Source organism: Metarhizium brunneum, chromosome 7 (assembly GCF_013426205.1).
Source record: "Metarhizium brunneum chromosome 7, complete sequence".
In the NCBI taxonomy this organism is placed as follows: Eukaryota; Fungi; Ascomycota; class Sordariomycetes; order Hypocreales; family Clavicipitaceae; genus Metarhizium; species Metarhizium brunneum.
This window is the reverse complement of record NC_089428.1, coordinates 20,957-47,482: the sequence shown is the minus strand read 5'-3', so window position 1 is coordinate 47,482 and position 26,526 is coordinate 20,957. Positions and strand designations below refer to the sequence as shown.

The following is a 26,526-nucleotide window of genomic DNA, read 5'->3' as shown; positions in this document are numbered from 1 at the left end:
ATTAATATAAAACTAAGTTTATTTATACCTAAAAATACTATTTTAATTAATAGCTTTTAAAGTAATATTATAATACTTTAAAAAGTTATTATTACTTAAATATAAAAGCTTTATAAGCTTATTAAATAATATTTTCTTCTTAAAAACTAAATAATATAAAGTTTTTTTATAATAATAATATTAGCTTATATTAGCTTTTAAATAAAGTATAAATTAATTCTAATAAAAGCTTTATTTAATAATAATAAAACTATATTTATAGCTTAAAAAAACCTAATATAATATAAGCTAATTATAAATATAATATTTATAAGTAATAATTATAATTAATAGGCTTTTATTTTTTAGAACCTTTTAGCTAAAATTTAAAGCTAAATAGCTTTTTACTTTAAAAATAATAAGAAAATTAGCTATAATTTAGCTATATTTTTAGGCTACTTAATTATTATATATATTAACCTTTATAAAAAGAAAATAGCTTTTATTAAGCTTAATTAAATAAAATAATAATAAAATAAATTATTTATAAACTTTTTTATTTAATTTAAAAATAAAATTATATTTATTAAAAGCGTTAAATAAAAAAACTTTATTAAGTTAATAAAATTATAATAATTTTTTAATAAATATATATAAAAAAAAATTATTAATTAAGAAATATTATATTTTAAATATATTAAAATAATAGCTTACTTTTATAATATAATTATAAATATTAAATTATTATAATTAAAAAAGAAATTTTATAATAAGTAAAATAAATATAATATAAATTTTAAAAAAAAGTAATATAATAATAAAAATATAATTATAATAAATATAAGTAAATTAGTCTTTTAAGCTAGGCCTAAAAAAAGTATAAATTATAATTACTTTTAAAACTAATAAAAAAAATAAGCTTATTAGGTATTAATTAATATAATTAATTAATAATATAAAAAAAAATACTTATATTATAAATTTATAAGCTATTATATTTTAAAGTATATATTTTTTTTTATATAATACTTATAAGTATTTAATATAAAAAAAATAATAATAAAAAATTTTACTTTTAATATAAATAAAAATAAAAAGCTATTAAAAAATAAAATACTTTTATAATAAGTTTTTTATTAAAAGTATTATAATATAATAATAATTATAAATTAAAAAATATATTATATAAAAAATAAAAACTAAAAAAAATTAAATTAAAAATAAATATATTACTTTTTTTAGTTTTTATATTAATTAATTTCTTAAAGTTTATAAATACTTAAGTAAATATAAGCTATAATTATTATATAATAATAAATAAAAAATTTATATAATATATAAAATTAAACCTAATTTTATTAAGTAAATAATAATAAATATATATTATAATAAAAATAAGAAAAGAAAAGGTAATATAATAAGAATTATATTTTTTAATTTTTTACTTAATATAATTTAAGGTAAATATAAATAACTAAGAATTCCTAGTAATAATATATATAATATTAGGCTTTATATAAAATATTATACTAAGAATACTATAAATAATATAATATAATATAAGTATATAGCTAGCTAAAAAAGAAATTATAATTAATATTATAAATAACTTAATAATTTAAGAGTTAAGTAATTAAAGGACTTAAAAGCTTATAATATTAATAATAAAATTAATATTTATTAGTATTATTTAATAAGCCTAAAAAATAAAAAAAAAGTATTAATTAATAGCTATAAGCTTATATAAGATAATATTAATATTATATATATAAAAAGCTAACCTAAATTGATAATAAAAGAAGTTATTTTAGCTTTTTTATAACTTATAGGATTTTTAGAACCTTTTTAACTAAGAAAAAACAAATAAACTGCCTTTATATTAAAGCTAGCTAAATTATTATATATAACTAAGGTAATATTTAAATAGAATTAACCTAGATTTATTATAAGCACTATTTTATAATATATTATAAAAATATTTATTAGAAATTAAAAAGTAAGTTATAAATCTAATAAATAAAAAATAAATTAAAGTAAACTTTTTATTAATTATAACTCTAATATTACTAGCTAAAAAGCTAAGAAAAAAATAATAATTTTATATAAATTATTATACTTTAAATAAAATAATAAAATTATAACGGCTAAGGTTCCCAAGGGATAAACTAGTTATAGTTTATATTAGTAAAGCCACTAAAGCAATTAATCTAAGCAGTTAGGTATTACGTTGGTAATAGGTTATAGATTATAACTAAGTAATCAGAGTTAAAAAGTTATAAGTAAAGCTTATTTAATATAATAATTATTATTAAAAGCTAAGAAGTTAAAGTCTATTTATAAAGTAAAATTAAGGGTCCTTATATATTATAATTATTAGTTATTATAAAGGTAAGTATTCTTAATACTTACTTTTAAATACTAGTAAGTATTATATATATTTACTTATAATAATTAAGTATTTTTCTTATTAGTCTTATTATACTAACTAATATTTTATAGCCTATTATACTTATACCGCCTAGTAGCTTTATATAGCTGGCTTAACCTATAGCTTATATACTAGGTTATAATATAATATCCCCTTTTTTATAGTTTTATTTTTAAGATCTAGGCCTTATTTTATAAGTAGTTTCTTTACTTTTTTCTTTTTATTAATAAGTTCCTTTTTCTTTTTATCCTTTATAATATCCTTTTAATACCATATTTAGTTATATTATTATTTCTTATACTTAAAAGTAAAAAGATCTCTTATTAAAGGCTCCTTTTACCTTATAAAATAATTACTTAGTTAATTCTATTAAATTATTTAGTTATAATATTATATTATATTCCTTTTATTTTACTTATAGTTTTTATTATAAAATAATTAAGTATTCCTTTAAGTATAAGAAATATATATAATAAGGGTATTCTTATAATACTTTTAGTATTATAATTAGCTTATATAAGTGTTTTTTTTATATATTATTATTTTTTATTAATAAGTATTCTTATAATTAATTATATTATTTTTAAATTAAAATATTTAAATTAAAAGAAAAAAAAAGTAAAAGAGTAAATACTTAAGGCTTAGGCTAAGTTAAATAAAGTGCTAGCTTATCTAATATAATTATATTATTAAAAGTAGTAGTTAATTACTAAGAGTTAATAAATAACTTACTTAGGTTTATAATTACTAGATAAGTTAAAGGAGAAGAAGTATTATAAATCTAAGGCTATTATTAATATATAATTTTTAGGTATTATTAATATATTAAATTAAAATATTATATTTAAGAATATTTTATTAAATATTATTAGTAATATTATTATAATAAGTACTAATAATTTTTTAGGTACTTTATAGGTTTTTATATATTTTTCTTATCTTTATAACTTTTTTATTTAATAAGATATTAATATATTTTATTTTTTATTCTTATATCTAAGATCTATTTTACTTTATATTTTATTTTATTTTTAACTTTAATATCTTCTTTTATTAGTATATTACTTAATACTTTTTTAAGGAGTAAAATATATACTATAAAATAATTCCTTATAATTTTTAGTAATAAAAGTTTATAATTATTTATTAATATTTATTTTTTAATAGTAAATAATCTTAATTTTTTATAATTTAATTTATTACTTAGTTATATTATTTTAATATTTTATTAGAGTAGGTAAATTATATCTTTCTCCTTAAAAATTAATCCTTTTAATTTTTTATAATTATAATATTATATTATTTTATTTTATATAAATTCTAATTTATATTATATTTCTTTATATAATTTCTTTAGTTTATTTACTTATAATATTACTTATTTTACTTATAGTTCTTTATATTATATTTAAAATACTTTAGGATTAAATCTATAATTAGTATAAGCTAGTGTTTACTTTATTAATTCTAATATTAAGCTATTATAAGCTAATTACGCTATAAGTAACTATTTAACCTAATTATCTTATTAATAATTAATATAATATTATAAATATTATTTAAGTATTTAGTTTAATCTTTTTATTTATTTATTTATTTATAAATAATATATAGTGCTTAACTTATAATTTATTCTAAGTTATATTATAAGTGCTTATTAAAACTTAGAGGTAAAAGTACTTTTTTTATTTAATATAATTTTTTTTAGTAATTTATAATTACTTATTATTATTTATAAGAATATATATATAAGTTTTTTTATATTACTTACTTCTTTATATAATAAAAAGTATTTATACTTTATAAGTTTATTTATAACTATAAATATACTATTATATTCTATATTAATTATTAGTTTTTTTAATATTAATAGCTTTATAATATAATTAAAAGCTATTAATTCTTATAATTATATTAGTACTAATAATAATTATAATTCTTTATATAGCTTATATTATAAAGCCTTACTTTTTTTATATTATATATATTTATTAATAACCTTTTTAATTATTTTCTTAATTCCTAAGAAATTATATTATTATTATATTTTATTTAGTATTTTATAGATTTCTTAATATTTATAAACTAAGTATTTATATATTTCTTTAATATATTCTTCTTATAATTCTAATAATATTTAGATTTTCTCTTTATATATTAATACTTCTCCTAGGTAATATATATATCTTATTAATACGTTTTTAATATATTATATATTATTTATTACTTATTAGTATATTTTACTATATATTAGGTTTTCCTTTTATACTTTTAATATAATATTTAGTTATTTTTATTAAAAATTACTATTTTTATTAATCTTAAGAAATTATCTTATTATTATAAGTACTTTTATATTATAATTACTTCTTTAACTTAAAGTATTTATTTATTTATTCTTAGATCCCTTTTAATAAATAATTTTATAATTAAATTCTAAAAGATATTTAACTTATTAAATTTATTATTTATTTAATTATTATATTATTATAAAATAAGAGATATTCTTATAATTAATATACACTTTAATTTTATATTTACTTTTTATAAAATAATATTTAAATTCCTTAAAAGTATTAATAATTACTAAGAATTTTTTATTATAAATAAGGTAATTAAGTTTTATTTTATAAAGTTTCTTTAAGTAAAATATAATAAAGTATAATTTTTTATTATTATTTTTTTATTTAACTTATACTTTTAAAGTAAAGTCTAATAAGGTAGTTTTTAATTTTATTTCTTTTTTTAAGTTAAAAGTTCTTAAAATAAGTTTAAATATAATAAGTTTTTTAATCTTATTAAAGGTATATTATACCTTATTATTTTAATTTTATTACTTATTCTTCTTAGTAAATTTATTTAAAAGTATTATAATTTTATTATAGCTTTTAATAAATCTTTTATAATAGTTTATAAAGCCCTTAAAGCTTTATATATTTTTAATATTTTTTAATATTAGCTAGTTTTTTATTACTTTTACTTTAGATTTTTTTATTTATATCTTATTTAGTTATATTATATATCCTAAGAAGTCTACTTCTTATATATAGAATTTACTTTTTATTAGTTTTACTAGTAACTTTATATTTTATAATGCTTATAATACCTTATATATATATCTTTTATAATCTTTTAGGGTTTTTAAGAAGATTAATATATTATTTAGATATATTACTATAAAATTATTTAAATATTTTTATAGTATATTATTAATTATTTATTAAAATATTATTAATATATTAATAAGCCTAAATAATATTACTAGGTATTTAAATAATTTAAACTTTATTTTAAAGGCTATTTTTTATTTATAGCCTTTCTTTATTTAAATTAAATTATATACTCTCTTTAGGTTTAAAGTAATAAACTAATTTATTTTATATAATTAGTTTTATAGTTCTAATATTAATAATAATAATATTTAATCTTTTATAGTAATCACGTTTAATTACTAATAGTTTATTATTAATTATAGTTTCTTATTTTTCTTTAAAATAAATATAATTAAGTATTTAGCTTTTAATATAAATACTTTAATATAGCTTTTTACTAATATCTTATTAATATACTCTTATAGTATTTTAAGTTCTCTTATATTTAAGTTATAAATTTTATAAAATATTATTAACTTTTTATTTATTAATTTAATTTAATAATCTTATTAGTTATATTTTAATAATCTAGTTTTTAGTTTTTTTATAAATAATTTTTTATATTTTTAATATTTCTTAGAAATATTCTTAAGTTTTTTTTCTTTTATTATTAGGCTTTTATTATTTTTATTATTTTTATTTCTTTTTTTTTTTTTAAGTTTCTTATTTATATTTATAAGGTTTTTTCTTAAGGTAGTAATAACCTTTTAAATCTTAGCTTTTATCTTCTTATTACTTATTATTATTTATATCTTAGTTTATAGTATTATTAAGGTTATTATAGTAGATTTAATTATTTTAACTGCTTTTTTACTGCTTATTTATTATTATTAGTTCTTAGATAACTTACTTAAAGGTTTTTTTTCTTTAGAATTTTATTTATAAGCTAAGTTATAATAAAATTTTATTCTTTCTTTTAAATTTTACTAATTTTATTAGCCTAAAATCTTATTTTACTTTAATTAGCTTATTTTTTAGTTAATTAGTAGGTTACTCTTTTATAATTATAGGTACCTTAATACTAGGTTATATTCTAATATGTTTATAATATTAAGTTAAATTACTTTTAAATAACCTTAAATTTATACTTTAAGATAATTAGTTTCTTAGTTAATAATTTTATTATTATAAGTAAAAAGTTTTTCTTTAATATTAGTTAACTTATATAATACTTTTTTATGTTTTTACGGTAGTTAATAATAATTTATAACTTTAGGTAAGATATAATTACTTATTATATTATTATTTATAAGTATATAAATATAATATTTTATAACTTTAATATCTAATATTATTTTATTACTTTATTTATTCTAGGTTATATTAAGGGTTATTAGTGTCTTTCTTTTTATACTAGCTTATAGCCCTTTTATAAATAATATGCTTTATTTTTTAAGTTTTTTAGAATAAATTCTTTTATAATTTATTATTTTATTTCCTAGTATTATTTTATAGGTTTAGTTTTATTTTATAAGTACTTAAAGTAAAACTTATTATTAAATATTTAATATAAGTAATTATAAATTTAGTTTTTTATTTCTTTATATTTTTTATATCTTAGGTTATTATAATTTATTATATATTTTTTATTATATTTAAGGTTAAACTTTTATTTATTATATTACTTATTTAACTATTATTTATTATAGTATATTAATTTTATAGTTCCCTTAGAGTCTTTTTATTTAAGTATATTTAATACTTATTATATTTATTTATATATTACTAGTATTTTATATTACTACTTATACTACTTTTTAGCCTTATTTATTATATATTTTAAGTAATTTAATAATAGGTATATTATATAGTTTTTTATTTTATATTAAGGTGACTTAAGTAATAACTCTTTTTTATATATTAGGATTTTTTTTTTATATATATACTAATATTACTACTTATTCTTTATATATATATATAATTAGTATATATTTGATTTATATATATTTATAGGATTTATATAAGCTTAGTATTTAATAGGTGTATTTAAATTAGGTTTTAAGATTATTATTTAATTATTATTAATTATTTTTACTCTTTATTTTAGGAGTTTTTATCTAAAGTATAATACTTTAATTAAATATCCTTTTATCCTAATTAAAAATATATTTAATTATACCTTAATTTAAAAGTATACCTAATATATTATAAATATATATAATACTTATATTAAATATATATATTCTAGGTATCTTAGTAAGAGCCTAGGATTATTTTCCTTTTTTTCTTTTAAAAACCATAATATTTAGTTTTTTATTATTATAATAGTATTTATTATTAAAATAAGAATTATAAAATATTTTCTTATTAATATAAGGAAATATTATTATATAGCTTATTTTTATATAGTTATTAGCTTTATAAGCGTTTTTTCCTTATTTTATTTATTTTTAGATGCTTTTAAAGTATTTAGGATTATATTATTATTATTAATACTTATTTCTCTTATTTTATCTTTTAGTTTATTAAAGGTAATAAGAATTTATATGTTTTACTTCTTCTTATATTATTATTCCCTTTAAATTTTTTTTACTTTTACTTATTATTATACCTAATTAAGAATTTCTTAATATAAGTTTTTATTTAAATATTTTAATAATTTTAGTTTATAAAGTTCCTTTTATCTTATTATTATAAGTATTCTTTTTTTTATTAATTATTTATTTAGGTTTTCTTATACTAGTTATTTAACTACTTATAGTCTATTTCTTATAAAGTTTATAATTTTCTTCTTTAGTTTTCTTAGTTTTTTTAGAAATTATCCTTTTTTTTATTTACTACTTATATAAATATAATAGTTATTATTATAGTAAAAGGTCTAGTTAAGGTTCTTATATTCTACCTTTAATTTAATAACTTTAATTTTCTATTAATTAATAAAATTAAGTTATTTTTTACCTCCTTTTAGTACTAGCTTTTATTTTTTCTTAGGTTTCTTATATTTATTAGTAAAATATCCTGGTTTTTATAATTATAGTATTTCTTTTCCTTTTTATTATCTTTCTTAATAATATTAAGCTTTATTTATTTAAGGTTAAAAGTATAATTATAAGTAATAAGTTTATTATACTTTTTATATTAATTAGCTTAGTAACTCTTCCTTTTAGTAAGGCTTTAGGTTCTTTTACCTTATTTTTTTTATATATATTATTAATATTATTTATTATTAATTTATATTATTATAATAATATAATCTAATAAGTTATTTAATTTATTCTTTTTATAAAGTTTATTTTTAACTTCTTTTTTAAGCCCTTTATAAAAAGCTAATATAAAAGGTTTATTCTCTTAATTAAGCTAAGATATAAGTTATTTAAAGTAAGTAATATAATTAGATATTAATCCTTTTTACTTAAGCTTATTAATATAGTACTTAATAGCTTTAATTTTATTAACTATTTTAAAGGCCTTTTTAATAGTTTTTTTAAACTTATTATAACTTTTAAAAATAATATTAGTTTCTTTTTTATAATTATTTTTTTTTATTAAAGTAATCCCTTATAATAAGTTTAAATTATATAAGTATTACTCTTATTATATATTCTTTTATATATAATACCTTAATAAAAAATTCTTTTATTTTAATTAAGAATTATTAATAATAAGCCTTAAGTTAAGTAAGGAATCCTTAAAGTATACCTAGAGATTTATTATATAATTTTAATATTTTAGGTCTAAGAATTTCTCTTAAGTTCTTTTTAATTATAATTATAATTATAACTTATTTTTATTATTTTTCTTTTATTTATTAAACTTATTTTTAAAAGTATATAATCTTAATAAGTATATTATAAGCAGAGATAATTATTAGTCTTTTTTAGGTTTTATTTAATTTAAATATAATAATAGTCTTATATAGTATTATATTAATAATTATTAGGTATTACTTAAAGTAATATAGTAGTAGTCTAAATAAGAGCTTTTAATATATAATAGCTAAGGTTTTTAAGGGATAAACTAATTATAATTTATATTAGTAAAGCTATTAAGGTAGTTAATTTAAGTAGTTAGGTATTATATTAATAATAAGTTATAGATTATAACTAAGTAATTAGAGTTAAAGAGTTATAAGTAAAGCTTATTTAATATAATAATTATTATTAAAAGCTAAGGAGCTAAAGTCTATTTATAAAGTAAAATTAAGGGTCCTTATATACTATAATTATTAGTTATTATAAAGGTAAGTATCCTTAATACTTACTTTTAAATACTAATAAGTATTATATATACTTACTTATAATAACTAAGTATTCTTCTTATTAATCTTATTATACTAACTAATATTTTATGGCCTATTATGCCTATGCCGCCTGGCGGCTCTATGCAGCCGGCCTAACTTATAGCCTACGTGCTAGGTCGTAACAAAAATAAAATTATTATTTACTTTTATTTATTAAAAAAATATTATATTTTTTTTTTTAAAATTAAGTAATTTATAAAATTAAATATTTAATTAATATTTTATAAACTTTAAATTATATTAAGTAAAAAGCTTTTAATTATATTTTAGACTTAATTTAAGCTTTTTAAGTAATTAGTTTACTTATTTAGGTTAATAAGTATTTTTATAATATTTTAATAATATATTAATAATACTTTAAGAAGAATTTTAAGTAATTTTATTATAATATACTTTAATAATATTTTTATTTACTTAAAAAGCTTATAAAAAAACTATATATAAAAAATATATAATATATTTATAAAACTTTATATAATTAAATTATATTTTAATATAAAAAAGTATATATTTTATATTTAAAAAGTTAAATACTTAAAGTTTATTATTTATATAAGTAAAAAAATCCGTTTTAACTTAAAAAAAATTAAAGTTATATAAAACTAAAAACTCTTAATATATAAAAAAAAAATCTAAGAATTTTTAGGTTTTATTAATTTTTATTAAAATTTTATTTTAAATTTTTTTTTTATAAAATTATTTTTAAAGCTATTAAAAAAAAGTATATTATTTTAATAATTAATTAAATATAATAAAGCTTTTAAAGTATTAAAAAAAGTATTTATTTTTTACTTAATTTTAAAATAATAAAACTTTATTAAAAAAATAATAATTAAAGTAAATTACTTAATTAATACTTTAAAAAAATACTTATTATAAGTTATTAATAAAATATTTTATTTAATAATATATTACTTTATAAAGCTAATAATTCTAAAAAAAAACTATATAATTTATAATAAAAAATTATTAATAATTATTTTTTATTTAAAATTATAATTAATAAAACTTTAAAATATTATTAACTTATTTATAATTTTTATTAATTATAAAAACCTAAAATATTTTATAATATTAAAAAAAATATTAAAATATTAAGTATAATAAGCTAAAATATTATTTTTATTTAATTTTTACTTTTAATATAAACCTAACTTATAAGTATAATACTTAGATATACTTTTTAAATAAAACTAAAATAAAAACCTATTATTATTTTATTTTAATAATATTATATAACTTATAAATATATAACTTTTATTATTTAATAATTAGTTATAATATAAAAATAATTAAGAAAAAATAAATAAAATAATTAAGTTTTTTTTAAAAAAAAATTTTTTTAATAACTTATATTTATAAAACTTATAAAATTAAAATACCTTATATAATAAAATAATAATATATTATATTAAAGCTATTTAAGAAAATACTTATAAATTCCCTTAAAATATAAATACTTATATATAAATTATAAATTATATTTTTTTTATATATAATATATTATTATTTTAAGATTATACTTAGATTTTAAAGTAAAAGCTATTTATAATAATCTTAATATAATATATATATAACTTTTTTTTAATAAGTTACTTTAAGAAAAATATAACTTTTAAGCTATTATAATAAAAGTATTATTAAGAAAAAATATTTTAAAATATTATATAATTTATAAGAAATTATTATTATTATAATAAGTATAAAAGTTATTAGCTTTAATAAAAACTATTATAATTTATATTAATTATAAATTTTAATTAACTTTATAATAAACTTTTTTACCTAAAAAAAAAAATATTAAGTATTTAATAATTATTATAAACTAATTATTTAAGTATATTTAGCTTAAAGTTATAATATTAATAAAAGCTAAAAAGTATATAAAATACTTTAAATAATATTAATAAAAGTTTTATAAATTCTTAATATAAATTATTATAAATTAAGTATTAAATTAATTAAATAAATTTTAAATAATATTATATATACTAATAAAAATTATATAGCTTTTTTTTATAATATATTACTTTTAAATAAATAATAAAATAAAAAAAGTAAATTAAAAAGTATAAGTAATATTATAAATTATAATTAGTTTTAAATAATTTAATTAAACTAAATATTTTATAATATATTAACTAATATTAAATAATTATAACTTAATAATAACTAAAATAAGCCTAAATAAAACTTTATATAAGTTTAATATACTTTTAATTTAAGAACTTTCTTACTTATATAAATTTATAATTTTAGTTAAAAGTAAAATAATTATATTTATTAATTATTTATAAAAGAAAACTAACCTAGCTTAAATTACTATAATATTTAATTAATAATAATTCTAGAACTTAATAAATAAATAATAATAGCTAATAAAAAGGTTTAAAAAAAATATTATATAATTAAACTTATATAATATTAAAATAAATAAGCTAAGTAAAAAACTAAATTAAGTTATAATAAAATATAAAATTATAAGAGTATTAATACTATTAATAATTTAATTAAATATTCTAAAAGGTATTTACCTAGTATTTTATATAAACCTTCTAGAATAAGTAGCTTTTAACCTGCTTTTAAGCTAAAAGCTTTTAGACTTTAAACTAGAATTAAAGCTAATATAAATAAATAATAAAATAAATAACTAAGTAATTATAAAATTTATAATAAAAAAAATTCTAATAATTAAAAATATACTTAAATAAAAATAAAAATAAAATATATTAATAAAATAAAAAAGCTATATTTAATTAATATAAAAGCTATTAAAAAATATATAAAATATTAAGATATTAAATTATTTTAAAGCTTATTAAAAAGATATTTACTAAAATAATAAGCTTATACTTACTTTATATTATACTTATATTATAATATTATAAAAAAGAAATAAAAATAATATACTTATATTAGCTTTATATTATATTTAAGTTATAGTGCTATAAAATAAAAGCTTAATTATTCTTTTATAATAAAAAAGCTTATAAAAGTAATATAAAGTCTAGGTTAAAAGTATAATAAGGCTATAAAAAGCTGTTTATTTCTCCTTTTAAAGCTATTTAAACTAAACTAAAAAAAGATAAATTAATATAACCCTCCGCAATAAGAGGGAAAACTATAATATAAAGCTACTTTTTATTAACTAGCTTTATAGTATTTTTCTTAATTCTTCCTTTTATTTCTTTTTTTTTTCTTATTTTTTTAGCTATTTTATTAAGTTTATTAATTTTTTTAGTATTTTTAGCTTTTAATAATATATTTTTTTTCTTATTAATATTTTTTATAATAATAGCTTTTTTATTACCTTTTTAGGCTTATTAGCTTTAATTCTTAAAGTTATAATAAGTAATTTACTTATATTAGGCTTATTATTTTTTTTAGTATTAATTATAATTATAATAAAGTTATTAACTACTAATTAAATCTAATATTAGTAAGTAAGAAGCTATAATACTTTAGGGAGTAATATAAAGCTAGAAACTTATAAGTAGCTACTTTATAAAGTAATTTATTTAAATTAAGTATATAAAGGTAAAATAAGGTAATTATAGGGAAGATAATAGGCTTTATAAAAGTTAGGACTTTATTAATTTATATTATATTAGATTACTCTGAGTTTTTTAGGGTATAACTTATATAGTTATAAGTTATTATTATTATTATATCTCTAATACGTAAAGTTATAGGCTTTTACCGGCATATAAGGTTATAAATTACCTTTTAAGCTAGTAGATTTAACGTATTATAATATATATATATAGTGTTTTTTTAATTATATATTACTATTTAATTAGCTAGGTATAGCTATTAATTATATTATTAGTAGGTCCTGGTAATTAACTAGCCTTTTTTTAATTTTTTTATTATAATTTAATTTAATAAATTAATATAATAAATTATATACTTAAAGATATTAAAGCTAGGGCAGGGGTAATATAAGTTATATATAAACCCTTATTATAAAGAAAAAAAGGGAGAGTAATAAGCCTTATAAGCTTAATAATTTACTTTAATATAAGCTTTTACTAGAAGCTAATAAAAAATAACTAGGTTATATATTTACCTTTAAGTAAACTTTATAAGCTAAGTAAAAATATATAGCTTTATTAACTTTTTTAGCTTTATAATATTATTTATTAATAAAAGTATAATAAATAGCTTTAAAAAAGTAATATTATAATAATTAAAATAAGTATAAAAAATAAAAGTAAGTTATTAACTTAAAGTTTATATAAATACTAATAAAAGATTATATACTAGCTTTTAAAGCTAAATAAAAGCTAAACTAAAAGGGTAAATTAAGAAAACTTAAGAATTAAAAGTATTAATATTTTATATTATAATAAAAAGTAAAAGTAGCTGGTTATAACCTAAACTAAAAGCTAACTAGGCTAGAGTAAAATAAAGTATAAATAATATAAAATAAGAGGCAAGTATAATAAAAATATAATTAAATATATATAAACTAAAAACCTTAATATAAAAATATAGGTTAATAAGCTAAGTAAATAAAGTAAATAAAGCTATAATAAAAGTAATAAAATTAGGATTTAAAAGTAAAGTAATAAAGTTATAAAGTAAATTAATAATTAGGCTTATAAACTATAAAAACTTAAAAAGTAAATTAATAATAAAATAAAAATAATAATATATAATATATTAATAACTAATAATTAAATTAAGGTTATTTAAAACTAATTTAAAGCTAAAATAATAAAAAATATTTCTTATAAAAATAAAAAGTAAAAATATAATAAAAAACTAAGTAATATAAAACCTAGAAGTATAATAACTAAATAAAGTATATATTAAGGTATATATATTAATATTAAGCCTAATAAAATAGCTAGTTTAAGCTATCTAGAAATAATAGGTATTAGAAGTATAATACTAAAAAACTTTAGTATTAGGTAAAATACTTAAAGGTAATAGTAAATAAAAGCTAAAATAATTATAAAAAAAATTAAGTTTATTTTTATTAATATTAAATTAATTATTATTATTAATATTATTATAAAATATATTTCTCTTTAAAATTAAACTAATAATAAGAAAAGTATAAAAGGGAATATAATAAGTAAAGAGGAATATAAATTAAAAAATAGTTATATATAATTAATAAGTTTTTTAGGTAACTAAGTATTATTAATAAATTAACTTATACTAATTAATAGCTATCTAGTTAATAATAATAATTATATTACTTTACTTATAAAAGAAATTAGCTAAGATAAGCTTATTAGCTTATAATAAGTTATTTTTATAATAGTTAGGGGTTAAAATAATTATTAGAATAATAGCTTAATTAATAAGCTAGTTATAAATATTAATAAAATAAACCGCCTTAGAATTTTAATAGGTATAGCCTAGTATAATACTAAACTTTTTTATAATAAAGTTAAATAAAGCTAAAAACTTAATATCATATACTTTCTAACTAATAAAAGGATTTTTTTAAAGGGCTATAATTATAATATAGCTCTTATTAATATAAAAATACTAAATTTTCTTTTATTATTAATATAGCTTTATATTCTTAATAAAAATATATAAGTTCTAATAATAATATTAATAAGTATTATAATAAGCTTTATAAGTTATACTAGAGCTAAATAAATAATATCTTTTACTTATTAAGAGAATTTATTAATAATAAAAAATATAAAAATTAGTTATTTTATTATTATTAAAAAGTTTCTTATTATTTAAATTACTTTTAATAATATATTTTTTAAGATAATAATTATAATTAAAAAAATAGTTTAAAAGGGTTAAATTAAAAGTAATAATAATTATAAATATTTTTTTTTATTTATTTAAAAATAAATTAGCTTAAGAAAAAAATATTATTAAATAAGTAATAATAAAAGTATAAATAAAAAATAACTAAGTAATTCTAATTAAAATAATTAAAATAATAAGATAAATAAAAAAAAAAGGAAGTTATAAAAAGAAAATAAAATATTTTTTTTTCTTTTTTTTTTTTTCTTAAAAGGTTATTTTATATCTTATAAAAAACTAAAATAAATAAAAATAAAAGGTAAAGCACACGCGTATTTAGCCTAGGTAAAAAAGGTTACCTAATAATATAAGTAAATAAGAAAGTATATTATAAACTTAAGCTAAAAGCTTAAATCTAGGTAAAATTCTAAGTAAAGCTAAATTAAACCTAATATAAATAAACTCTAGGCTAATAAAAACTTTTAGGTTTAAGTAAAACCTTAAGTAAAATTAAATTAAACCTAATATAAATAAACTTTAAGCTAAAATAAAATATATTAAAAAAAAAAAATAAAACCTTTTTTTTATTTTTTTTTTTAAGTTTATTTTTATTATTTAGTAATATATATATATAGCTGTAAGTATAGCTAGTCCCTTATATTTATATATATAAAATAACCTTTAATTATCTAATAATACAAAGATTTATATTATAATTTTAGCTAAAAAATTATTTTAAATTTTTATAGCTATTATAGCTAAATTTAATATAAAAGCTAGGTAGCTTAATATTATTAATACTTTTATAAATAGCTTAATTAATAAAAAAATTTATATTAAATTTCTTAAAAAATTTAAAAGGCCTAATTAAATAATAAAGCTATTATAAGCTTTATATAAATTATAAAAATTACTTTTATTATAATAATAAACCCTTAATTAAACTTTTAAGTAGCTAAGCTTAAAGTTTTATTTAAAAAACCTTTATATTTTTAATAGTTTAATTTTAATAGCTTTTTTTTATAATAATAATATTATTTTTTTATATTATTAAGTAGTTATAAAAATAGCTAATTAATTAATTTAAAAGCTTAAATTTACTTATAATATAAAAAATCTTAGCTAGCTATATTAGTTCCTAAATATTTAAGTCCTTTAAAATAAGCTTATTAAAAAGCTTTAATTATATTAGAATTTATATATTAAAAAATTAGCTATAAAATTTAATATATTTAAGTAAAATAGCTTTAAAAAAATCTAATACCTAGAAATTAATTATAATTTAATTTAGGTAATATAATTACTAATTAAATTTATTAATATTAATAAATTATTAGCTTTATTAGTTATATTATAATTATTAAAAAACTAAATATAGCTAAAATAATAGCTAAATTAGCTAAATTTCTTTTTAATTTATTAGAAATTTAGTAATAAATTATTAATTAAATTATTAAGTATTTTATAGCCAGTATAACAGCCTTTTCGGAGCTGCGCTTTAGCTTCGCGTTTCTAGAGGCCTTCTTTTCCACGTCCTTAATAGCCTTATTATTTTTCTTAATTTTTATTAGATTAGGATTTTTAGCTTTATAATAGCTATTTCTTTTATTATAAAAAGCTTTTAATCTAGTATTAGTTATATTACCCTTTAAGCTTTATTAGCTTTTAACCCCTAAAGGTTATAATAGGCAATTTACTTATATTAGGCTTCTTAGCATTTTTAGAGCTTATATTGTTATTACAGAAGAGATCAACTCGGAATGCGGGAGAGACCTTACAGATATACTGCGTATATAGGTATTTTAGGTTTTTAGTATAACTTAGTGTAAGTTATAGCTATAAAGTTAGTAGGTTTATATAATAATATATAAGGTTTAACTATATAATAATAGCTAAGGCTATTATAAAGTAGCTATAACTAGTAAGCTATAATATAATACTAATTACGCTAATATATTTAATATATTATAATATATAAATAGTTTACTTTTCTAGTTTTTTATTATTTTTAGCCTAGTATAGCCTAATATTATTTTAGATTTTACGTTTATATAATACTAGTATTATATATATAATTTTATTTAATTATAAAGCGAATTAACCAAATATTAAAAAAATTATTAAGTATTTATATTTAATATAATACCTAATAATAGAATTTAATAGCCTTAAAAGCTTTAATAACCTAAAGCTTTTAATAATTTTAAATATTACTTTTATTAATAATTAATAAACCTAAAAATTATTATAAAGTTTAATAATTTAATTATTTAATAAACTTATTAGCTAAATTACTAGTAAGTAAAATATAATAATAATATTATTAATAAAAGCTAAATTATTAGCTTTTATATATATTATAAAAAAAACTATTATAATTTATAAGCTTTTTTAATAATTAAGCTTTTAATTAAGTTAAGAAAAACTTATAATATAATATAATAATTTATAAATAATTTAGCTTATTAATAATAGTTTTTTAAAGCTTAAAACTACTTTTTATTATATTAATATTTATAATAATTAAATTTAATAAGCTTATTAATAAAAAACTTTTAATATTAAATTTATTTAAAATACTAATAATTTAATAAATAAATTAATAAAAATTTTTATAAACTAATAATTTAATCATTTTATTAAGTAGTTAAAACTTATTAATATTATTAATATTATTAAAAAAAACTAAAATAATTAAAATCTAGTTTATCTTAAAAATTATTAAATTTTAATAGTTTTTTAAATTAAATTATAAAAGTATATTAATATTAAAAGCCTTTTTTAAAAAAAAAGCTATTTATTAATATTATTAAAAGGTTTTAAAAAGCTTTATTATAATTATTAAAATAAAGTTATTAAAAGCTTTTAAAAAGCTTATATTATAACCTTATTAAAATTAAATTTTTAATAATTAAATTTCTTAATTATTAACTTTTTAAGTAATTAATTAAATAATAATTAATATTTATAAAAAAGGCTTATTTTCTTTCCCTAGATAGCTTTAATCTAAGGATAATTCCACGCTTTAATCTGCTTCCATAACTATCAACGTGATAGCCAACGTACAAATACCGTACTTGCCGCCGCTAATGTACACGTCCGACATGAAGCCGTCGCTGCCGTTTTCCGTAAAGAGGCCCATCTGGTTGGTGCCGGGATCCGTGCTGGTGTAGATGTAGACGTTGGTCATGGAGGTTGCCTGGGCCACCTGCCAGTGGAAGGCGGCCGTCTTCTTAGTCGTGGTCTAGCGAATGTCGACGTTGAAGTTGCGGACCTGGCGGTAAAAGTTGGACTGCTCAATGTACCACTCGTCGCCGTTTTGGTTGGGAATGTAGACGTCGCTCTGGATGGCGCCCAGGCCGACAAAGTCCTTGCTGATGACGATGGTAGGGACGTCGTTGGCGTTGCCCACGAGCTGCGAGTAGTACATGGTGTTGATGGGAGTGGAAATCAGGTACTTTCCGGGAGGGAAGTAGACAAGCGTGCCCTTGACCGAGGAGGAGAGGCAGCCCTCGCCGCAGTTGCCGCCGTAGGCGATGGCAGCTGATACATGACCAGACGTTAATTAGGCTCTACGAATCGTGGCTTTTGGACTCACCGTTGATGGCATCCGTGTCGTCGTGAACACCGTCTCCCTTGGCGCCGCCCGCAAACATGGGGTTGGTCACGTCTCGAAAGACGGGCCATGAGCTGTTGGCCCCCATGGGCGCCAGTCCAGTGTGCTTGATGTCCTGCAACCAGTACTTTGACGTCAAGTCACGGGCGTCGAGGCTGCCGCTGCTGCTGCCAGTACGCGGTTTGAGATGACGTGGTTGGGGGTACTCTGGCTGTGTCTTGTTGGCATTTTGCTTGGCCTGATGCTCGGCGATTATGGCCGCTGCCTTGCGCAGCGCAGGAGTCAGCGTCGGAGCCCGAGGCCCGGCGTTGGCAGTTCTCTTGCTGCGCGCAGCTGAGGCCTTGGAGATTTCCTCGTTGCGCTTGGGGTTGGCCACGCGGTGCGCGTTGTAGTCGCCCTGCTGCTTGGAAGCTTCCTGAACAAGCTTGAGAGCTTCCGCGAGCGTGGCGTCTTCCGACGTGGAGTTGAGCTTTACGCCTTTGGGGTAAATAGCTCTAGACTGGAACAAGAAGCTATCGGAACGCGACGCCGAAGTGCCATGCTTCGACTCTGTTGCGGCAGTGGTCTGTGAAAGGCTGGCTAGAGACAGGCAGAGGAGCCATATCCCCGACACTGCGACCATTCTGGCTCGTGAATGACAAGATTGAGTGAAGAATGAAAGAACTATTGAAATGAAAAGGGAAAAAAGCCAATGAGCGTAGAACAACAAGATGAAAAGACCTAACAAGGGACAAGCAGGCTACGCACACATGGCAACTTGATTTCTTCCAAAGGCTTGCTCCTCGTTTCATAAATGCAACTTATACCGTCGGCCCGAAGCTTGCGCCAGAAGCACGCCGTAGTATTTCATGTATTTATACCAGACATCCTTCTACCCTGTGCAACACATAGAGCGGACTGCAGGGTTTGGTCTGACTTTGTCTTGGTCTGGTCTACGGAGTAGTAGTATTGAAATCATGCCCGTTGCACAACATTTGAAGCATGCGAGAGTCACACAAAGCCCTTGTTTTCTCGCTCAAGGTCGCGTTCCAGTCACAAGGTAATTGCTCCCCCAATTTCCCTGCAAATTTGACCGAGTTTATGGCTAGCCCCCTTTTCAAACCTGCCTCCCAAAAACCAGACCTCATCATTCCCATCACTGTGACATGGAGACATGGGGCGCGCAGCATCGCGACGGCATTGGCAGGTGGCGCTCTCCGCGTCTTCTACAACCTGCAGGATTGTTCCGCATTCTCGATTACGGAGCTCGTTTGACCAAGAAAAAGAAACTGGTGCACGGATAACACGGCACGATGTGGCCTTGGTAAGGTTCGGGGTATGGGGATGGCCCAGGTCAGCAGTTGGAGGCTTCATTTCCTGCTCCCAGTCTTGGTCAGCGGGCGGGTAGAACAGGCATGCCGAGGCTAAGTTTTGGAAAACGAGAAAGCACCAAGATCATGGGACGCGTCTTGTGTACAGGTTCCGTAGAGCCTGACATTGTTCAGCTTCCTCTACCAACGTCGTAAAGCTCCTCGCCGTTGCTGCCATTCGTTGCCCGTCATTTACTTGCTTCTAAAGACATATTCTCTCCCCGTTGCAAAACGTCGCCACAATGCGCGTTTTCATTTTTCTGTGGCTAGTCGGCACCGTCGCGGCTCTAGCCGATGCCGTCATTTGGGAGGGAGAGGGCTGGTACAAGGTGTACTTGTTGGAGAGAGTCTTGTTCCCCGACGACCCCAACAGCTGGACCACCTGCGAAGGGTGCAAGTACTGCATGCGGCCTCTCTACAAAAGCATTCATGCTGATATTGGGCAGGCAAGCGTCTGGGTAAACGCCGGTCAACCAACGACGCCTTTACAAAGGCCTTTGCAAAGGAACTGGAAGCCCGCGGCCTCCCCACCAGCACCGTCTCTGTGGCTGAGTTCTTCGTAGGCATTGGCACAACAAACGGTCACTTCAGAAGATTTGGTTCAGAAGACGGAGGCAGCGAGGTCAAGAAAAAGTTCCTGACTCTGAACTACAAGATGACGGATCTTCTCGACGAGATGCGTCTCCAGCGCGCTATCAAGGGGACCAACAATTTCAAGTTTGCCGCCTCCAAGATCATCGACCACTCCAACTTTCCGGAGGCCGACTTCAACGATGGCGAGCTGTTTGACGTGGCGAAAATGCAGAGGCTCATAAGCGCGCGCGCCGAGCAGCTCCGGACCATGGCCAAGGAAGGTTCTTGTGACAAGGGCCTAGCTTGGAGCAATTACTCAATTCATCTAATAACAGTCTTTGGTATCAAAGGTCCTTGGTTTTCCTTAAGGCCTTGAGGGACCGAAGCCGTCTATTTATACAAGAAGTCGGTGAGAGCCTTCTGCCCTAATCCCGTGACCGTAGCCCTTGTGTAACCAGCCATTTCCGTGTAACAGTTCTCCCCAAGCCAGTCTCATCGAGTCGTGGGTCAAGGATAGGGCAAACGCGCTCGAGGTGGAAAACATGTACCGAAACGCCGACCAGGTACGGTGGAAGTCCGACTGGGTCGATAAGGAGCTCAAGTATGGACCGTCCAACTCGTACAAGCAGATCAAGACACCCAGGCTCGTCATCTTCCCCAACGGCACCCGCCCCGAGAAGGACCTCCACCCAAACAGGCCGCCCAACACGCCAGACTTGGAGATCTGGGAAGAGGTCGACATGGACAAGACCCTTGCGCAGGGCGGTCAATCCTCCATCGTCAAGGACAAGACAAAAGCGGCTACGAAAAAGGCTGGCACATACGGCAAGTGGCAAGGGGACCCGGATCCGCAGAAGAAGGCCACAATTCACATGGAGACTATCCGCGCCAACAGTGAGATGATTCCGTTTCACAGGAATCAAAAAGGCGAGTTCCTAAAGTGCCACAGCAAGCCAGGCAGGTGCAGCGCCCTTCTGAGATGTAGAGGTAGCTGAATCAGCAAGGCTTACCGTTGAAAGTGACCTATCTGCAACCGTGGCTGCTCGTCTTGCACGATACCGACGGTGGAGAGTTGGACAGATTACATGGATGAGAAATCAGAAAATGAATTTATTGAAATACGCTGCTATGTAACTTTCTGATACTTTGTGAAAAGGACTTTTAATTTGCACGTAGGACGTAGATTATCCTTGTTCATTCAAGAGTTGTCTTGCAACCAGCATCCTCTCGTTCTTAAAAGTTACACGTCGCAGCTAGTAATATTGTACGTATATACCTAAGTACGTACAAGAAGAAAAAGTACCGGACATGTATGAATTCCAAATCTGGAAATTGAATGGGTTACATTGTACAAATACGAGGCTGTATAAAAGCTGCGCTGCGAGGAACGAACCAGCTTATACTAATGCCGTAGTACACAGTAGAGTAGGATTAATTTCCGGGCAACGTACATGGAGCTGCTAACGAGTAGCCCAGCCTTGTGCTTTCCTAAACAGGAAGCTCAAACGTGGCGCGGCCCGGAGTGAAGAAAGATTAGACGAGGCTGCAGGTGGGGTCCCAAATTCCCAATGCAGGAGCTGGACACGCCCCAGGGGTGCATCTTTACTCAACTTGGTTTGTACGCCGAACCGCAAAGAAATTTCCCCGTACGCAGCACAGAAGAGAGAGAGAGAGAGAGAGAGAGAGATAGAACCCCGGTAGACAAAGAAGAGGGACAGGAGAGCCCTGCCGTGCTCGCTTACAGTCCGCGTTCAAGGCGCCCCTTGCCCGTTTACGTATAGTCTTGCCCTCCCACGTTAACTGACGTTGGCAACATGGCCAGTACGTTGTTTCCTTTTTCCTGACTACAGCGCAAACATCATGATGCCTCTGTCCATGAAATTGGCCGGCCTGGTCTGGTGTACCGCCCTACGAGCAGCTGGTTCGCCCGGACCGCTGGGAGTCGTTTGACTACAACTCGACATACCGCATCTGCTGTCCCAAGTATGCTTGGTAGTCTTTTTTGACAACGTAAAGGACCTCTCCGCTGACGCCCGCCAGGGACTTTGGCCTCTACGCTCCCGGCCTCGTCAGCAACAAGGATCGTCCTGGCCTGGGCGCGTGGTGCACGTCCTGGGTGCCGCCTGGCACGCACGCGGCCTTGACCCGATACTATACTGACGGCGGCTCGTCGCTGATTGACACGACGCTGGGAACCGCGGAGAATTGGCTAGTGCAGGCGACGGCTTTTGATGGTATCATCGCCACCAACGTGCCCACGTCGACATCCACTTCCTCAAGTAGCACGTCCTCGAAGACCGTTTCAACGCCCAAGTCTACGCCTGCGACGACTACCACTACCACAACCCCCACCGCGAAGCCGAGCTGGACCGGCCCGACCGCCGTCAGCGATCTCCCGCAGTGCGGTGTAAGTATTTGCTCTTGTCCCTGGAGCGCGAGCTTCCCATGCTGATGGCATATACGTAGCAAACATGCATCAATAACATGCTAGCCAAGCACCGAGAGCTGGGCTGCGGTGACAAGGGCGTGGCCTGCATGTGCCGCGCGCCCAACTTCAACTACGGCATCCGCGACTGCGCCAACGGCGCCTGCAGCAACGAGGACCGGGCGAGTACCGTCATCTCCTTTGAGACTTCGTACTGGTGTCCGTCATTTATGGCGACCGGCACCAACTCTCCGACGCAAACCCCTACGCCTACGCCTACGGCCACTTCCGACCTTCCTCCCTGCGGTGTAAGTGCATATGCGGCCCCGTTCCCCCGGGGAGATGGGACTCTTGCTAACAAGGGGATCCAGCAAACGTGCATGAACAACATGATTGCCCAGTACTCGCAGCTAGGCTGTCGATCGCTGGATTCTGCGTGCCTCTGCAAGAACGCCAACTTTGGCTACGGCGTGAGAGATTGTGCCAACGGCGCATAGGGAGCGGCTGTCGCGCCGACAGTCACCAACTTTCCCAGCAGCCACTACTGCTCTCCTACGCCGGGACCATAAACTGAGAAGCAAATTCGAATTTTCTACAACGCAGTCCACAAGCCAGTGGGTTGGGGCCCTGAGAGTTGGCGTATTATTGCATTATACCCGGACGAGAAATTATACTGAAATCCTACATACACGTTTATCCTAGTCATCATCTTTGACCCAGCCGTGAGATCTTCTGATTTGGATAGTACGCAAGCTGTCTACAACGTCAGAACAGCCGTGATCCATCTCTTCAATTAAGTCGTGCTCAATTTTTGCCTCGGTATATCCCCCCTCGAGAGTTGTGTCGTCCAAAGCATAGCTCATATCAGCCCAAAAGGAAGGATGCTTGTCCACCAATTGCATCTCCGGTTTCTCACAGCCGGAATATCTCAGCTCCCCAACACTGCGTGCCAGCATTCTGAGGTAGACGAGGTACTTTGACTGACTCGAATCCACTTCACAGAGGATTCCACATAGTCTCTCCTCAAGCTGATAGCAAGCAAAAGTGCCCCGCGAAAGTAAACGCTCGTCCTCCTCGATTTCGTCGTTATCCTTCCACTGAATGCTGTAGTCCTTGAAGACTTCCCGGCCAAATTGGATATAGCCTTCTTTGTAGAATGGATTTTTCTCGCGACTATCGTCTACCCCTGGAGGAATAGGTTTGTTGTTGACATCGTATTCGGGTTCTTTGAAGTCGATGAACAGTTTATCGGTAACATAGGACGCAGATGGGAGAAGATATGCGTTGGGAACGATGCTCTGATGATGCGCAAGATTCGGCCGTATAGGGAATTTGGGCTTTTTGGCGTTTGGTTTCGGTGGTCGAGTATTATTCGCTTTATTGCTAGCAGCCTGTTGCGTAGCAGGTGTTGCGTCTTCGGCGATAGCTGGCTGGCTGTTGTGTTGGACGGCAGGTTGCGCGGAATCCGGCTTTACTGAGAAGCAACCGAAAGCATACAGGGCAACAGCCATAATGATATTCCAATTGGCGGGAGAATTGTCCCGGCGAGAATATTCCTTTTCTTCATATCTGGCCACTTTGATCCACTCATCTGGTACAACGCTCGTTCCCGGCCGAACAATACGTAGATTAATGGTTAGCATCTTGAGATGCTCCGGTCGATAAGGGAAGCTCATCCAGGTAGGAAAGACGCCAACGTCTTTAACAATCATAACATCCAAAACAAATGGAATTTCAATATTGCCCGACTTGATTTCTTCCTCAATCAATAAATTGGTTTCGTAGCGAAGTTGGCGGTTAGTAGTTCGCAAGGCATTACCGTGCAGATATCGATTCTTGTGTCTCTAAACATAGAGATTTGTCGTCTTGGGAAAGTCGTCATCAAAACAATTACGCAAGCGCACCCGGCTCTCGATAAGCTTTCGGTTGAAGGTAGGCTCACTTTTACGTCCGCGCCGCAACACCTGGACAATGATAGGGCGGCGGAGTTCCCATGGAAGGTCGAGGAGCCTGCTGCTTTTGCTATATTGAGACATGCTGGACCCTTGATATCTCTTGTTGCTTTGCGATGTTTGTGGTTTTTAGGAAGTGATTATTTTGGCTGAGAAGTGTCGGGCGGCGTCAGGCGGCGCGGATGCGGTGACGTTTCGGGTCCCAGTTGATATTGCGCAGGTTGGACGAATAATAAAGAGAATGCGGCACGAGTAGTATCGAGCACAAGCCACACCTTAAGATCCCGCTTTATCCGGATTAACAAATGTTACAAACCGGTGTCGTTGGACGTGGCATTATCGCCTGTGTGACAGCCGAGCTGTTTTGTGACCCCATACAGTTCAAGGATTACGAAGAGGAGTCGAGATTGGTGTTCACCAGAATGGCTGTGCCTGATCTCCTGCAGACCAAGAAGGGCTCCTCTGGGCTGGTAATCCTCGTCAACCCACCTTGCACAGATCGCCAGAACACCGTGTCGATGTGGAGATGTCCAAAGATCCGACGAGACAGGGACCTTCGAAGCGGCGCTCTGGAGCTTGGCTGTCAGCTGCGACTGGTACCGGCTAAAATTTGCGGCGATGTGACGCATTGCCTTGTGTCTCGAGGCCATGATGAGATCCTCGATTGCCGGATTGCAAGCCAGCACAATATCCTGCATCTCATCCCACATTACTGACGAGAATGGTAGCCGACGAGGACCAGACAGTTTATCATTATTGGCGCATAGACGGTATAGGAAGCATAATGCCCCTGAGAAATATGTAAGATTGGGCACAACAGCCACAATGTCCCACCCAAGTAGGTGTGCGGCTTGATGGCAAAAGTCTACGAAGCCATCAATTGATTCCTTTGATCGCCAAAACTCAATTGGGCTAGCGCCATGTACAGGGGCTCCCAAAAGGGTAATTTTTGAAGCCCAGACACCCAGACAACATCAAATATGCCACCAAGACGACGTATAGAATTTTCAGTAGCCTTATATATATATATATATTACTTCACAAGATAAGTAAAGCACTTTATATATAAACTTTCTTACTAGCTA

General features: G+C 24.9%; 3 protein-coding genes across 3 annotated transcripts; 1 reads left to right on the top strand and 2 right to left on the bottom strand.

The window, feature by feature from the left end:
• Positions 1-18,551: 18,551 nt before the first annotated feature.
• G6M90_00g105920 (uncharacterized protein) lies at positions 18,552-19,764 on the bottom strand (the record flags this gene model as incomplete). Its single annotated transcript, XM_066131690.1, has 3 exons — positions 18,552-18,770; positions 18,801-19,069; positions 19,125-19,764. The coding sequence occupies 3 exons, from the start codon at positions 19,762-19,764 to the stop codon at positions 18,552-18,554; spliced, it is 1,128 nt and encodes a 375-aa protein (XP_065987957.1).
• Positions 19,765-20,733: 969 nt separating this feature from the next.
• G6M90_00g105910 (uncharacterized protein) lies at positions 20,734-23,986 on the top strand (the record flags this gene model as incomplete). The annotated part of the gene is made up of 6 exons (XM_066131689.1): positions 20,734-20,884; positions 20,938-21,345; positions 21,551-22,004; positions 23,105-23,471; positions 23,531-23,797; positions 23,861-23,986. 6 exons carry the CDS (start codon positions 20,734-20,736, stop codon positions 23,984-23,986), a joined length of 1,773 nt encoding a protein of 590 aa, XP_065987821.1.
• Positions 23,987-24,187: 201 nt separating this feature from the next.
• On the bottom strand, positions 24,188-25,525 carry G6M90_00g105900 (uncharacterized protein; the record flags this gene model as incomplete). Its single annotated transcript, XM_014683806.1, has 2 exons — positions 24,188-25,333; positions 25,394-25,525. 2 exons carry the CDS (start codon positions 25,523-25,525, stop codon positions 24,188-24,190), a joined length of 1,278 nt encoding a protein of 425 aa, XP_014539292.1.
• Positions 25,526-26,526: the final 1,001 nt, after the last annotated feature.